This window comes from Megascapheus bottae, chromosome 16 (assembly GCF_031878675.1).
Source record: "Megascapheus bottae isolate mThoBot1 chromosome 16, mThoBot2.hap1, whole genome shotgun sequence".
NCBI classification, from domain to species: domain Eukaryota; kingdom Metazoa; phylum Chordata; class Mammalia; order Rodentia; family Geomyidae; genus Megascapheus; species Megascapheus bottae.
Window position 1 is genome coordinate 3,438,995 of NC_143524.1, and position 15,560 is coordinate 3,454,554.

The 15,560-nt window shown below is 53.9% G+C and overlaps 1 protein-coding gene across 1 annotated transcript in view; it reads right to left on the reverse strand.

Annotated features, from left to right (window-relative positions):
* The window catches only part of Lrp5 (LDL receptor related protein 5), an 88,808-nt gene that overhangs the window by 27,379 nt on the left and 45,869 nt on the right, over positions 1–15,560 (reverse strand). Inside the window, exons 6-8 of the mRNA XM_090347197.1 lie at positions 7,857–8,253; positions 6,727–6,898; positions 999–1,215 (exon numbers count right to left, since the gene is read on the reverse strand). Of these exons, the coding sequence (XP_090203323.1) occupies positions 999–1,215; positions 6,727–6,898; positions 7,857–8,253 (786 nt within the window). The remainder of the gene's footprint in view (positions 1–998; positions 1,216–6,726; positions 6,899–7,856; positions 8,254–15,560) is intronic.

The following is a 15,560-nucleotide window of genomic DNA, read 5'->3' on the forward strand; positions in this document are numbered from 1 at the left end:
CGTACATGCTAGACAAGCACTCTTCAACTAGGCCACACTCCCAGCCCCGGGATGGTTAGTTTTGTTTTGAGTGAGTGAGTGTGTGTGTGTGTGTGTGTGTGTGTGTGTGTGTGTGTGTGTGTGCGCGCGCATGCGCGCGCACCTGCAAGGTGCATCATGATCTTTGAACTCAAGGTCTAGGCACTTCACCTGAGATTTTTTTTTTCTTTTGCTCAAAGCTAGTGCTCTATGACTTGAGCCACAGCTCCACTTGTGGACTTTGTTGAGTGGTTTATTGAAGATACAAGTCTCATGGACTTTCCTACCTGGGCTGGCTTCAAACCTTGATCCTCAAATCTCAGCCTCCTAAGTAGTTAGGCACGAGTATGTTTTTATAGGCAACAGAGAGTAGGGGCTTCCCATGAGATCACCCGTTCTCTCCCTTGCCAGGGCTTTGATCAACATGGCTCTGGTAGACATATCCTACCCGCTTGCTCCCTCGGGCTAAGCTCAAGCATTTCCTCTCATTTTAAATCCACTAATATTACAGCTATAGCCACCCACGGGATAGTAGAGCTACCCCAGGCCCTCACCAGAAACACCTTAAGTGACTGGATTGCAAGCTCAAGATTCTTTCCTGCCCTTCCCTCAGCAGGCAGCCATCTCCTGAGGCTAGGGTGGGCAGACCCAGTGAGTCCTGAGTCCTGAGCTCAGTGAGTGGCCATGGCTGTGGCCGTGCCTCCTTCCCTTTGGTGTCAGTGAGGCAATAGCTGAGATTAGCAAGTAGATTCCTTGCGCAGCCCAGCCCTCAGCCTGGGGGCGCTTGGCAAACTTAGCCAAGGTGATTACTAACACTCACTCCAGACTCACTACAGAGGGCACATCTCCAGGCAAGATGCCACCTGTCCTTTACCAGATACTGTCCCCATTCCTGCTCTGTACTTCCCCAGAGCGGGGCACCGCTGCTGGACTCTCATGTCAGCCTGGTGGAGCCACAGCTTGGGGTCCCCCTGACTCACCAAAGATCTTGGCCACGTTCACTGCTTTGAGCCCCATGAGGTCAGGCAGCTGGTCGATGATGACATCCCGACTGGCCTTGACCTTGTGCACCCGCTCGATGCTGCGCCGCTGCCAGTCTGTCCAGTAGATGAAGTCTCCCAGTAGTGTGAAGCCAAAAATGTGCGGGAGCTTGTCCTCCAGCAGGGTCCGCCTCTTTGTGCCATCCACATTGATCACCTGTGGGACGGCCGAGACGCAGGTGTGGGTGGGTGGGATCATGCCAGGGAGTGCCAACTCTGAACCTACCTCAGGCCTGAGCTGCCCGACACAGCACAGTCCATCTGCACGAGCCCCCACTTCTTCTGCATCTTGCCAGGAACAATCTGCACCTTGCTAAGTACCATTGTTTCTGGGGTGAGAGACAAATGGTGTGTGTGGGGGGGGGGTCGTCGTACTGGTACTTGAACTCAGGACCTAGACACTGCCCTTGAACTTTTTTGCTCAAGGCTGGTGTTCTGCCTCTTGAGCCACGCCTCCACTTTCAGCTTTTTGCTGGCAAATTAGAGGATACGCTTCTCATGGACTTCCCTGCTCTGACTGGCTTTGAACTGTGAATCGCACCCAACACAAGGAGCTTGGAAGGGCAGGGCTATCACAGGACCTGTGCCAGTTTGTTCTGCTTCCCTGTGAGCAAATCTGATGCTCTCTCAGGGCCAGAGGCACTCAGAGTCCAGGCCCGCAGACCTGAGCGCCCTTCGCCCCCGTGTGGCAGGTCTCCGCCTCCAGGAGCCCCATTCTTTTTTGGGAGTCAGCATGGATGGGAAGCCACCTTCACAAAGCTCCAGACGACATAGCCACATGTCAGATGCTTTCACCAGCGGAAACCACAGACGCCAGACACCCCACCCCCCCGGAAGTGCCATCCCAGTGTCCAGCAACAAAAGCCAGGCCCCACTTCCAGCTTACCAGAAAAGCTACAAGTGCTGTTCTGCAGGGGACAGAACCCAAGGCAGAACGGTCCTGGGCTGAGCAGAAAACACCAGCTGGACAGCAAGAAACAAAGCTCCTGTCACCTGGGAAGAGCGAACAACCTGACACTGGCTGGCAGGGCTCCCACCCAGCTCTGCCCTTGTGTCAGGGCTCCATGTCCTTGGGCGAGGCCTCTGCTACCACACCCGTAACGGGAGTGTTGACACAAAGGACCTGGCCCCAATCTAGAGTCATGAAGTCAGAATGAGAGGCGCATGGCGGCCACATCCTGGGGCAGCTGGAGCAGACCAAGTGCAAACTGTGGCCTCACCTGGAGGCTGCACTGATGCCTTAGGCTGAGCTGTCCCTGGGCCAGCAGCCCAGGTCAGCAGTACAAGTGGAGATGCACGGCCTCTGTCCACACGATCCAGGGTTCTTGTTTGTGTTTGGCTCACAAAGCAATGCTTCTGAGCACAGTGGCTGACACCTGTAATCCTAGCTACAAGGGAGGCAGAAATCAAGAGGATCATGGTCAAGGGCCAACTTGGGCAAAATACATAAAAGTTTCAAAGACCCCATTTCAAATTAGAAAAATTCGGTGCAGTAGCTCATACCTTTCATCACAGTAAGATGGGGAGCATAAATAGAAGGATTACAGCCTAGGCTGACCCAGGTATACGTATAAGATCTTATTGGAGGGGCGGGAGTTTGGCCTAGTGGTTAAAGTGCTTGCCTAGCATGCATGAAGACCCAGGTTCGATTCCTCGGTACCACATACATAGAAAAAAGCCGGAAGTGGTGCTGAGGCTCAAGTGGTAGAGCTCTAGCCTTGAGAAAGTCCAAGGACAGTGCTCAGGCCCTGAGCTCAAGCCCAGGACTGGCAAAAAAAAAAAGATCTTATTGGAAAAATAATGAAAGCAAAATGCATTGAGGGATCAGCTCAAGCAGAACACCTGCCTATCAAGTGCAAGGTCTGAGTTCAATCCCTGCTTCTCTTTCTCTCTCTCCCTCTCTCGCTCTGTCTCTCTCTGTGACTGTGTGTGTGTGTGTGTGTGAGACACTCTCTCTCTCTGTGTGACTCTCTCTCTCTCTCTCTCTCTCACACATACACACACAGAACAATGTAGATATCAACAGGCCTGTGTCTATCACCTTTGTGAGGTGTTCCATCAGCACAAGAGCACACAGGACAGGAGGCAGGAGGTGGTACGGGTTAGAGTGGGGCAGAGGAGTTCTCTCTGGCTCATAACCCAGGAGGTGCAGTGAGGAGAACACAGCCAGGACAGGCAGAGCCTGGCAGAGCCTGGCAGAGCCTGGCAGAGCTGGGGACCCTGCGCTTCCTCACCGCAGGCCAAGTAGGGCAGGAGAGGAGCCAGGGGGCAGCCTGCGAACAACAGGAGCAAAATGACCTACACCCAAGAAAACACGACACTCACAATCTCCACCTACCTACAGGCCCAACAGTAGACAACTCATTAACAAACCCCAAGTTTGAATTCTTTATCAATTTTAATAAGATAATGACACATTCTGGTTTTCTGCTGTTAAGAAAAATGCCCAAAGTGAGCTGGGTACAGTGGTTCATGCCTTTGATCCCAATTATCTGGTGGGCAGTGACCAGATTGTATATCTAATTGAACTCGGGCAAAAAAGTTTGTGGGACCCAAATCAGCCAACAGGACAGGAGTGGGCAACATCTGGCCCAGGAAATAATTCAGTACATGATGGGACAGAGGACATACATGCTTCTCATGTCCTACCCTCCTCCCTCCCTTCCTTCTCAGTGCTGGTACTGGGGTTTGAACTCTAGGACTGTGCGCTAGACCTTAGCTTCTTTCCTCAAGGCTGACCCTTTACCACTTGAGCCACACCTTCACTTCTGGCTTTTTTGCTAGTTAACTACAGATAAAGACTGTCACAGACTTTCCTGACTAAGGTGGATTCAAGCCACGATCCTCAGGTCTTAGCCTCCTGAGTAGCTAGGGTGACAAGTGTGAGTCACCCACATCTACTCTCATCTATTTTTTGGTGGCTGTCATCTGCCTGTTCTGATAGCTTCATATGGTCCATAGTGATGTTATAAATATTGAAATGGCCCTTGCCCATTCCCCACCCCTGCTCACTTTTACAAATGCAGGTGCATCTGGTAGAAATAGGTGCAGCATGTCCAGGGCTCATAGCCAAACTGGGCCCCTCCTCCCCAATGAGCAGAAAGATGGGAGCATTCGAAGCAGGGTAGGTGCACACTAGAGGGTCCCCCAGGTAGGCTGAGGATAAACCCAGAGGCTTGAGGCTTGGCAGAGGATTCAGGAGGCAGACCAGCGGCAAAGGAAACATGATACTGGAGCTCTTAACCCAGGAAGCCAGGTAAGCAGACAGCAGGGGCAAGTGGGAAAAGCACAGAAAGAGATGGGCAGAAGGCCAGGGCCCTAGGACCCCAGCCTTACCACTCAAGTCCCCAGACACTGCTCCAACCTGCTTGGGCTGACCTGGACAGGCCTGAGCACGCGGGAGGAAGCTCAGGAATGCTTCCCAAGGAGAGGCGGTGCGGGGTGGCCTGGGCCCACTCCAGAAGCCACCTTCAGCTCCCTACAGTTCCTGATCACAGCCACCAGCTTGTCACCACCATGTGAACTGTGCTTTCAGGGCTGGCTCCCAACCTGACTTCCAGGACTGCTGCCACAGGTGAGGTCAGCAGAAGGAGACCACACATGGACACCCCCACAGGTCAATCGGACCTGCCCGTGCACTAACACTGTCCAAATGCCCCACTTCACCAGCTCACTAGCCCTTCCGGACCCAAGTTCTTCTCCCAGGCCATCAAGAAAGCGATGTTCTACCCAGGGCAAGCAGTACACAAAGCCAGTTCTGGCATGCAGGGCTGTATCCCTGGGGCCGTGCTATATCCAGAGCCAGGCCACACACCACCAAACCACACTGAATTCAATCCTTTCCCCCAGTCAAAGACAAGCAGCAAAACAGAGCCACCCCAAGTTAGTGGCTCAGGATTCTTGGCCTCTGGCATGGCCAGCACGTGGTTCCCTTCCAACACAACCTCTTGGAAATGTCACCAAGTCACAGGAAGTGCCTCAGCAATGTTAGGTTTGGGTTTAACTCAGTGGTGGAGCACTCAGTTAATATGTAGAAGACCTAGGCTCCACCCTCTGGTAATAATAAATCTGGAATTCTGCCTTTCTCCCTGGAAGAGGCTCTTTCTGTGCTAAAACTGCATTCTTTCACAAGCTGGGCCTCCAGAGCTGGGCTCTGGAATCTGTGTTCCCAGACCCCAGGAAAGCAACGTAAAGGGAGAGAGATCTTTTCAACTTCTGGCATCAGAGAATTCAGCCCAGAGTCCCTGGGTCCCTGATCCTTGGACAGAACATCATGGGGAGAGGCAGGAACGTGTAGAGGAGACTATTCATCTCATGGTGGACAGGAAGTAGGGAAAGAGGAAGTGACTGGGGAACATACATGACCTTCAAAGTTACAGCCCCCCAGTGACATACTTCCTCCAGGCAGCCTACCTCCTAAACTTCCTAGCACCTCCCTAGTCTGTCCTCCCAGCTGAGGACCAAGTGTTCAACACGTGAGCAGGTGTGAGTCATTCCATAGCCCAGCCCTAGCATTCTGACCCAGGCCTCCAAAGAGTCTCAGAGTTCCAAGGTGGTGTAAAAGTCTACATCCTGAGTTTCTACCAGTACTCAGGCAAAACCCATAGCCGCGAGTGCCTGTAAAATCAAAAAGGAAGTGAATATTTCCAAGGCATCGGGCATGTCAAGTAGAGTGACCTTCACAGACAAGGACTACTCAGAAATTACCAGAGACAAGAGGGAGAGCAGGGCATGGTGGTGCACACTTGTAATCCCAGCACTTAGGAAGCTGAGGCAGGAGGATCACAACCCAAATCAGCCTGGGCACAAATTAGAAACCCACTTGAAAAATAACTAAAGCAAGCCAGGCACAATGGCTCAGGCCTGTCATCCCAGCTACTCAGGAGATCTGAGGATCACAGTTCAAAGACAGCCCGAGAACTACAACACTATAAACCTGTGAGACACTTATCTCCAAATAATAATTAGAAAAGGGGAAGTGGGGCTTTGGCTCAAGGGTAGGATGGTAGCCTTGAGTTGAAGAGCTCAGGGACAGCACCCAGGCCCAGAGTCCAAGCCCCATGAACCACAATAAAGGAAGGAAGGAAAGAAGGAAGGAAGGAAGCAAGCAAGCAAGCAAGCAAGCATGATCTGGGAATGTGGCTTAGCAGTAGAGCACTCACCTCGCATGCATGAAACCCAGGGTTCAATTCCTGAGTACCACATAAATAGAGACACTAGGATTGGCATTGTGGCTCAAGTGGTACAGTGCTGGCCTTAAGCAAAGAAGCTCAGGGACAGTGCTCAGGTCCTGAGCTCAAACCCCAGGACTGGCAAAAATTTTTTTTAAAAATAATGAAAGCTGGGGATATGGCACAAGTGGTAGAGCACCTGCCTGTCAAGAGCAAGATTCTGAGTTCAAATCCCCAGGACCAGGAAATAAAAAGTATACATTAAAATTTTAAGATTTTCATTTAGCCAAATCTCAGGACACAGGCATTCATCAGGACTCACAACACATCTATGTGAGGAGCCACCATGCCCTGACACGTGGCTCTGCAGGGAAGTTAGGGTTAAGGGTAGCAATACAGCACCTGGCCACATGGTTGCAGCTGCACCAAGTGGCTTCTTGAGCCCACCCTCTCCCTCAGTCCACGCCCCTGCCCTCTGTCCTGTACGTACGACTTACCTCGATTTTGTCAGTCTTGGCATCGCCCCAATACAGCTTGCCCTCCTGCAGATCCAGGGCCAGACCGTTGGGCCACCCAAGGGAGGTATTCACCAGGACATGCCGCTCCCGCCCATCCAAGTTGGCACACTCGATTTTGGGGTTCTCCCCCCAGTCTGTCCAGTACATGAGGCTGGAAAAGAAGCAAATGCATATAAGGCATCCATCAGAGGGCTTCCTAAAGGCTGGCAGCTTGGCACCCTGTGAAGGCCAGAAGCAGACATTCATAGCCCTGCTCTGGCCCATGAAAAAGAGATGCACTTGGTGCCTCTGGGCACTCGGCCTCCTCTGGTACTGATCTGCCTCTGGCCTTCCGCTCCAGGGCATCTCAGCACACAACTCACTCAAATCAAATGCACCCCAGCCTCAACCCTAGAGAACTATGCACTCCTAGGTCAGGAGCCCCAGGAAGGCCCTGGACAACCCGCTGAGCTGTTGGGATCTCTGAGGCCCCACATGGACTGATAAGCTCATTGTTTGCAGAGACTTAGAAGGAAACATTGCAACTTGAATTCTGGGTCCAGGGCTGGAGCTTTCACTCAAGCAAGAGAAACAGCCTGCTAAGGCACCATGAAGCTCAGTGCTCAAACCTCATACAAACAGAGGCCTCCAGGTTTTCCTACACATCAGGCAACAACCTGCATCCATGCTTCTCAAAATCGGGTCCAAAGACCAGCAGCCTCAGCAGCACCAGGAGGCTATTTGAGAAACCCAAGTTCTCAGGGCCTACCCACCAGCTTGGGGTTCCGGGGAAGGCCAGGCCCTCCCCAACACGAGGAGCCCTGGGCCATCATTGCGCTGCTCTGGAGATGCGCTGCTCTGGAGATGCGCTGCTCTGGAGATGCGCCGCCACCGTATTTCAACTCGGAGGAGCCCCGCCCACCCACTCGGAACTCTGCCCATTGGCTAGGAGTGGAGGCCACGCCCAGTGGCTGGGAGGGGCCTCGCCCATTGGCTAGGAACTCTGTAGTCCTGCCCCATTGGCTAGGGACTCTGGAGACCCCGCCCAGCAGGCCCTGGCACAGCCCACCCTCCCCCTCCGGGCCACTGGTGCCGCGTGCGCCCCACAGCCGTTGCCCGGGCCCCCTTACCCCATCACGGGGTGCAGCACGATGGCTCGGGGCTCGTCCAGGTCCTCCGACACCAGAATCTTGCGCGAGGTGCCGTTGAGGCGCGTGACCTCGATGCGGTCGGTGCCCGTGTCGGTCCAGTAGAGGTTGCGCGCCACCCAGTCCACGGCGATGCCGTCGGGGTCGTTGATCTCGGTGTTGACCAGCGTCTGCGCGCCCGAGCCGTCCAGGTAGGCCCGGCGGATGGCCCGCACCTCGTCGTCCGTCCAGTACACGTAGCCCTCCACGGGGTCGTAGTCGATGGCGATGGCGTGCCGGATGTCGTCCACCTGCAGCACGATGTCGGTGAAGTCCGGCGTGTCCAGAGAGATGCGCCGCAGGTCCGTCCGCCGGGCCAGCAGCAGCACCTCCTCCGCCCCTGCCGAGACACGGACGCGGCTCTGGAGTCTGCGGGCCCCGAGCCCTTCCCGTGGCCACCAGTTCATCCTCGCGGGAGCTCTGCCGTCCATGACACTACGTGTCTCCTTACCTTACAGAGAACGGGCCCAGGGAGGCCACGGAACCAGGCGAATGCTGCCAGCCCTGCCTCCACCTGCCGCCAAAGGGGCTTCACTCGGCTCTCCTGAAAGCCCTTCTCCAGACCTCAGCGTCCGGCCCCAACTACAGCCATTCTGCCGCTGGCTCCACTTGCAGGCCTCCTCCTCCAGGAAGCTCCTCCCCTTGCCCACCCTTCCAAGAGGCAGCTTAGGACCCCTTGTCGGCTCTGAAGACCCCGTGTGTCTTGCTCTGTGGTTCAGCTCCCAGGCAAGGCTGAAGAAGAGTCACCCTCCCCACACCCTGCACTTTCCCAGAGCCCAAGACGGGAGCCAGGCCCAGAGGCTTGGGCCCCCAGGCGCTTTCGGCTCCACCGATGCCAACACTAAATCGAAGGTCACTTCACCCCAGACTACCAAGGCAGAGACTAGAGACATCTCCAGGGCTACATGTGCTCTGATCTCAGCCCGACCTAAACCCAAGGGTTCAGGCCAGTATCTAGCAGGGCTCCCTCCACTGTACACACATGGGTCTTAAGAACAGGCCATCGGAATTCAGTGAATAACCCTAGTAACCCACACCTGGTTTCTGAACAGAGGCTATGGGTGAGGGGCAGGCAAGGCACTTCCACTTCCTTTGAACACGGGTCAGAACATGTTTACCCCATCTCCAGTGTGCCCATGGCTGAGCCTGGGGGGAGAGGGGTGAGTGACTTCAAGGTGGAGCCCTTCACAATGCAGGCAACTGAATGGTGCTCAGAGTCACACCCAAGTAGCAGACAAGGGGACAGTCTACCTCTCCCAACCAGGATGCACCTGCAGCCAGGTTGGCACAGAGGGAAGTTTGGTGAGGCTGGTCTTAGGAGAGCCCTCCTTGTTGAAGGCAGCGTGTGTCCCTCACTCCAGATGTCCATGAGATCCCCACGCCATCTCTGCTCCATGCCCCTGGGGCTGGCCTCACTCTCCTGAACAGGTAAGAGACGTGGAAGCTAGTCCTCCCAGGATCTGTGGAACACTGGGGCCTGCAGCCTCTGCACAAGGGTGAGTGGGGCCTTGGGGACACTAGCCCCGAGTTAAAAACAACACCTTAAGGAGCCACCGCTGGGACACAGAGCCCAGAGAAGGAGGGCGGGCTCATGTGGGCATTTCTCAGGCCCAGTCCTGCCCTTGGGACTTATCACAACTTCCAGTGGAAGATGCCCATGGAAAGATGCCCATGGAACGTAAAGCCCCAGGCCAGTCCCCATCCCCTGACACAAGTGCTTCCAGAGCCTACGGAGGTCAGACATTCCCCCACCTCATATATTCCAGTTCTTTCTGGTTTCAAGGACCCCAGAGAACCAAAAATATCAAGGCCAGAATCACTCGTGGCATTCTAGAGCCACTTGTCTGCAGCCACCAAGCAGCCTGGGAGCCCAGATATGAAAGGACTGAAGCCTGGTCCATGGGCCAACTGCCCTGTCTCACGGTGCCTGGCCAAACAGGCCTTGAACAGTGGGTAGCCTCTCCCACTCCACCTGCTCCCTCCACAAGGAACCCCACAAAGAGGCCGGTGCTTCCTGAGGACAGGCCCCTTCCTGGTGCCAGCTCCAAACCCCAGCTTATATTATCAGCCACTAGAGGGCGTGCACACTGCAGCAACAGTGTCCAGGCCAAAGGCTGTTGGGTAAACTGAGGCAGGTGGGGAGAGTAAAGCAACAGCAGCCTTCCATGGTGCCCAGCTGAAGCAGGGATCCCTGATACCCCAATTAGCCCCCAAAGAAGTGTTCACACAAGTTCTGATTTGTGTATGCTGCCCCAGACAAGGGAACTGACTTTCAAGTTTCTCCTCTGGACTCTCCTCCCAAAAAGCTACTGACTGCTGATCTGTCCTTCAAGATAAGGTCACAGGTTGCCTCCTGCTCTTCTGAGAAGTTGGTCCTTGCCTCCAAGATCCCAGTGCCCAGACTAAACCTGTGCCCTTGCACTGGCTTAAAAGTTCACTTTTGAGCCCTCAGCTGGCACCAAACATGAACTAAAGCCGCACTAAATCCCAGGAATCCCACGGAGAGCTCAGGACAGAGCTCTGGCCCTCTCCATTGCGTACCTTTGGGCAGGACCTGGCTCTCTCAGGGTCAGGAACCATCAGTGGTAAGGAACCAGTCACCCACACTGGATGGTACCTGGTCAGCCACTTCTGGAAACCAAGGCACAGCCAGGTGGGCTTCTGTCTGAGCCTCATCAGGACTAAGCACTGCAGCCCAGCTCTCTGCCAACCAGCAGATGGAGCCCAGTGGCACTGCCGCCATCAGACCAACTCAGAATTAAGTCTTGAGGGCCACAGCAGGCTGGCAGCGGTGGCTGGACTAAACCTGCACATGTCCACTGGTGGCTGCAAGGCCTTTGAGATTTATGAGTTGAACAAAAGGGACCAGGGACCTGGGGAGAGGACTTGGGATTGCTTTCCTGCAGTCTGAGCTGTGCCTAGCATGGAGGGGGACTCTGCCGAGGGCCAGGCCTGCAGAAAACAGCTGCTGGGACAGAGCCACCAGCCGCAGTGGAAGCACCCCCCCTCCCCCGGGAGCTAGCCAAGGCTGGTGTCATGTTGTCTCCAGAAGGGCCTATGTAAGTAAGGCTCTCTCTGCACCCCTGGGTGGGGGTCTGCAGGCTGGGGGCAGACCAGGTGGAGCTACTAAGCAGGGCAGGAGCTTGTTAAACTTTGGAGCACTCTGGAGACACAAGTTTGGTCAAATGGGTTCTCTAGGGTTATTCGAACAAATAGCCTGTCCCACAGCTCCAGCAGCATTACCAAAGAAAGAGAAAGCCCCACCCCACTGCATGCCAAAGCCAGCGACAAGCCCTGGAGGCAGGCTCCTGACCTCTCCCCTCCCTCCAGCAGGCGCCAACACAAAAGCCATCCTGAGGGCTTGTCCAGTGTCACGGACTGTCTATCTAGTTCAACATTGTCCATCATGGCCAAGCTGTCCCCACACCCAATGTCACAGGTACAGCAGAATATGGGTTGTACAGCACGTCACTGCCAATCAATTGGTTTAGGGAGTTCATTTTGGTGCCAGTACTGGGGATTGAACTCAAGGTCCCCTGATCTCACTTGGTTTTTTTGGCTCTACCTCTGGAGCCATGCTTCCACTTCCAGATTTTGTGGGTTCATTGGAGACAAGAGATTTGTCTACCCAGGCTAGATTCCAACTGCAATTGTAGGATCTTAGTAGCTGGGATTATAGGTGTGGGCCTGAGCACCAGCAACCACGTAGATGTTAACAACAGAAACATATTCCCTGGAAGGTCTAAAACCCACATAAGGATAAGGATATGGCAGGAACAAGCTCCCTCTAAAGGCTCTGGGGAATTGGAGTATCCTCCTACAGTTCCCATCAATTTTGGAAATAGTTGGTGTCTTTGGCTCGTGGCCACATCACTCTGATCTCAGTCTCTGTTGTCACATGGCTGGCCCCTCCCCTGCTGTGGTGTGGCTCAGTTTTACCAGTTACCTCCATGGAGACAAATTCCAAACCAGGCCACCAACCCAGGGGCAGGGAGGGACTAGGAGATCTCTGAGGGGTACCAGCCCAGAAGGAACCTCGGGAAGCAGAGTGCAGGAGAAAAGCTTGCAGAGAAAAAGCAGAGCGAGTATGCCAGGCAATTAGGGAAAATCTCTGGGCAGAAGTACGGCTGGACAAAAGCACAGTGGTCAGCAATGGCCAGAGCCACACTGCCGCTGGGGTGAGCAGAACGGGGTGAGTGACCTGAGCTCTCAGATCACGGAACCCACCATGGACCTGAGCTGTCCTACAGGCCACAACACTCAACACAAGGACACCATGCCCACCCTTCCTCCTAAGTGGCCTTGGGCATGCCAGCCACTCCAGAGATAGACCAACAGACAACCTCAAAGTCCCACAGGGAAACAGGCTTGAAGGTTCCCAGTAGCTTCTAGTCTTTGAACGGAGTCCACAAATATTTTCCATAAATAGACCAGGCCTGGTAGCTTGTGCCTGAAATTCTAGCCACATGAGGGACTGGGAGCAGGAGGATCATCGTTAGAGGCTAGCCTGGGAAAAAGTTTGAGTTACTATCACTGAGTTTGGTTGTACATGCCGGTCATTCCAGCTGTGGCATGTGATGGGAAATAGGGTCATGGTCCAGGGCAACCCAGGCAAAAAGGCAAGACCCTATCTCAAAAATAACCACAACAAAGGGAGAACAAATGCAGCACGGTGTGTGTGGGGACAGTACTGAAAAACAGTGAGGAAAGGATGACAGCATCTAAAATGAAATGTACTCATTACCTGACTTAAATCACTGTAACCCTTCTGTACATCACTTTTACAATAAATTTTAATAACCACAAAAAGGGGCTGGTGTATAGTTCAAGTGGTAGAGCACCTAACAAGCATGAAGCACTGAGCCCAAACTCCAGTCCTGCCCAAAGAAATGGCTAGAGAAGAGGTGTTCTTGGCACGGCAGGCTTTCCTCACTCTTGGGACTTCTGGCAAGTGGTGGCAGACAAAGGCAGATGGGTGGTATGACCATAGGTAAACAGTGGCCCCTCAGAGATGGGTGTGTCTCAAAGCATGACTTTCTTCTGGCTCCTGCAGGAAAGGAAGCACCATTCTATGCCTTCAAGCTGTAGGAAAACAGGTGGCCATAGCCGTGTAGGGCTAACCACATCCAAGTGGGTCAGGCATGCAATTCTAACCAGAGCCAGCTACGGGGGATTACTAGATTCTTCTGTAAACCTAAAAAGTCAGTCAAACCACCCCAAACCCAACAATGAGAGGAAAAGACCACAATCAAATTAACCAATGAAAAAATGCAGTCAGCCGGGTATGGCAGCATATCCATAATACCAGTATTTAGGAAGTTGATGCAGAAGGATCAAGAGTTCCAGGCCATGCTGGGTGACATGAGAGAAGACCCCGTCTTAGAAAACCACAGCCAAAAACATGAAAAAGCTGAAGGCCTGGCTCAAGCTGTAGAGCACTTTACTAGCAAATGCAGTATTCTGAGTGCAAATCCAGCACCATCAAAAAGGCAATGGAAAATACAGAAAACGTGTGGTGTCTCAGTAATATGCAAATAGAGCAAGCAGTCTCTTGTCACCACATAGTAAGGCTTATTTCCAGGGCCAGGAGTTTGGCCTAGTGGTAAAGTGCTTGCCTAGCATGCACGAAGACCCAAGTTCGATTCCTTGGTACCACATATTTAGAAAAAAGCCAGAAGTGGTGCTGATGCTCAGGTGGTAGAGCTCTAGCCTTGAGAAAAATCCAAGGACAGTGCTCAGGCCCTGAGCTCAAGCCCAGGACTGAAGAAAAAAAAAAAAAAAAAAAAAAGGCTTATTTCCTCCTCTGTGGTGAGGGGAGGCTTCTAGCAGGATGAGAAACCAGATCATTGCCCTGGTCAACAGCCTGGGACCCTACACCCTGTCACCTCCCCTCAGAAAAAGTCAGGGAAAGAAGCTGGACATGGGTACCACATTTAGTCATAATAGCAGCAAAACAAAGTCAAATAGGTGAGAAGTCAGGTGCCAGTAGAATCCTGCCTACTCAGGAGGCTGTGCAGTTGAAGGAGCATGGTTTGAGGCCAGTCCAGGAAGAAAGGTCCATGAGACTCCCTTCTCCAAACACCAGGCTTACGCTCATGGCTCAAGTGGTAGAGGACCTGTGGCAGAGCTTGAGGCCCCTGAGCTCAAGGCCGGGTCTCTCTCTCACACACACACATGCACTGCACACGCAGGCACACACATGTGCCCTTTGTGTTACAGGTTGCTGCAGAGACCTAGATCACAGGAAGCAGACAAATCAGTGCACAGAGAGCTCTAAGCAGTAAATGGAGAAGATAAATGGGAGTGCACCGGGAAAGCGAGCGGGGAGGCACAGAGCTGTGAGGAGCGCACGAGGAAATGATAGGTCTCTGGACTTCTCCATTACTTAGGTGTTTTTTGTAGTCGACATAACTTTGGCTCTATGCCAGAATAAAAAGAGCAATGAGACTGGGGGCGGGGATCTGAGGGATATGGATCCAGGCTGGGATCCGGTATGGGGAGCTCAGGAACCAGCTATTTACACACCTGCCTGGCTGCTCCCCTGCTAGAGCTAGCAGTGGAGGCTCGCTGGACTCCTGGGGGAAGGAAGCAAGGGGAGAAGCACCTACCAGTAGCACCCTAGAAGAAGGCCTCGGGCGAAGCCCAGCAGGAGCTCTCTCTCCCCTCCACACCTTAACGGGGGCAAAGTAAGTTCTCACGAGCAAACTACAACCCACCCCAGGCCACAGTGTGAGCCTCCCTTCCCCTCCTTCTCTCCCCACAGCTGCCTGGACACAGTCAGCAGTGTCCGACGGTCAGCGCACCCCAGCCAACGAGAAACCGGGCCCTCGGCATCCCAGCACCCAGTGGACAGCACAGGCCTTTCTCACACACATGGCCACGGGTGGCCACGGAGACGGAGGATGGCTGATCACCACACTCCTCTCCTCTCCCAGCTCCAGGGTCTCCTCAGCCGTCTCCAGGGGCACGGCCAGCCCGGCCAGCCCGCAGGCCTGGGGGCTGAGTGGGCAGCCGGGTCACAGCACAGGCCACCATCCATTCCCAGCCTCCAAGCCCATACACAGGCGGCCCCATGGCTTCCCATCGGGCTGGCAGCCAGGTTCTTGTTTTTTAAGCAATTGATTGAGTTTCTCCATGGGCCCCCTGGGGTGAGTGCTGAGACCGCAGACCAGCACCTCGGCCCAGGAAAGCCGGCAGTGACCACACGGTCACAAGGCACAGAGGAAGTGGCCGGGCCCAGCGCTGGCGCTGCTCACAACCGGAGGTCCAGGCAGCTGTCCGCCCACAGGCTGTGCCCAGAGCTGCCCACGAGGGGAGAGTGCAGGCCACCAGGAGGCCACAGGCACCCTCACCTCTAGTCTGGCCTGGAGCTGTGTGCTGCACTTTCTTTTTTTTTTTTTTTTTTTAATCCTGGGCCTTGAACTCAGAGTTAACTTAGCTTTACTACTCAAGGCCAATTCTCTACCACTTGAGCAATACCTCCACTTCTGGCTTTTTGCTGGTTAATTGGATATAAGAGTCTTGGATTTATCTGCTTTGTCTGGCTTTGAACTGCAGTCCCCAAGTCTCACCTCCTGAATAGCTAAGATTACAGGGATGAGTCACTTAAATGCCCGGGGGTAGAGCGCCACGGACAAGCTCCAGGAC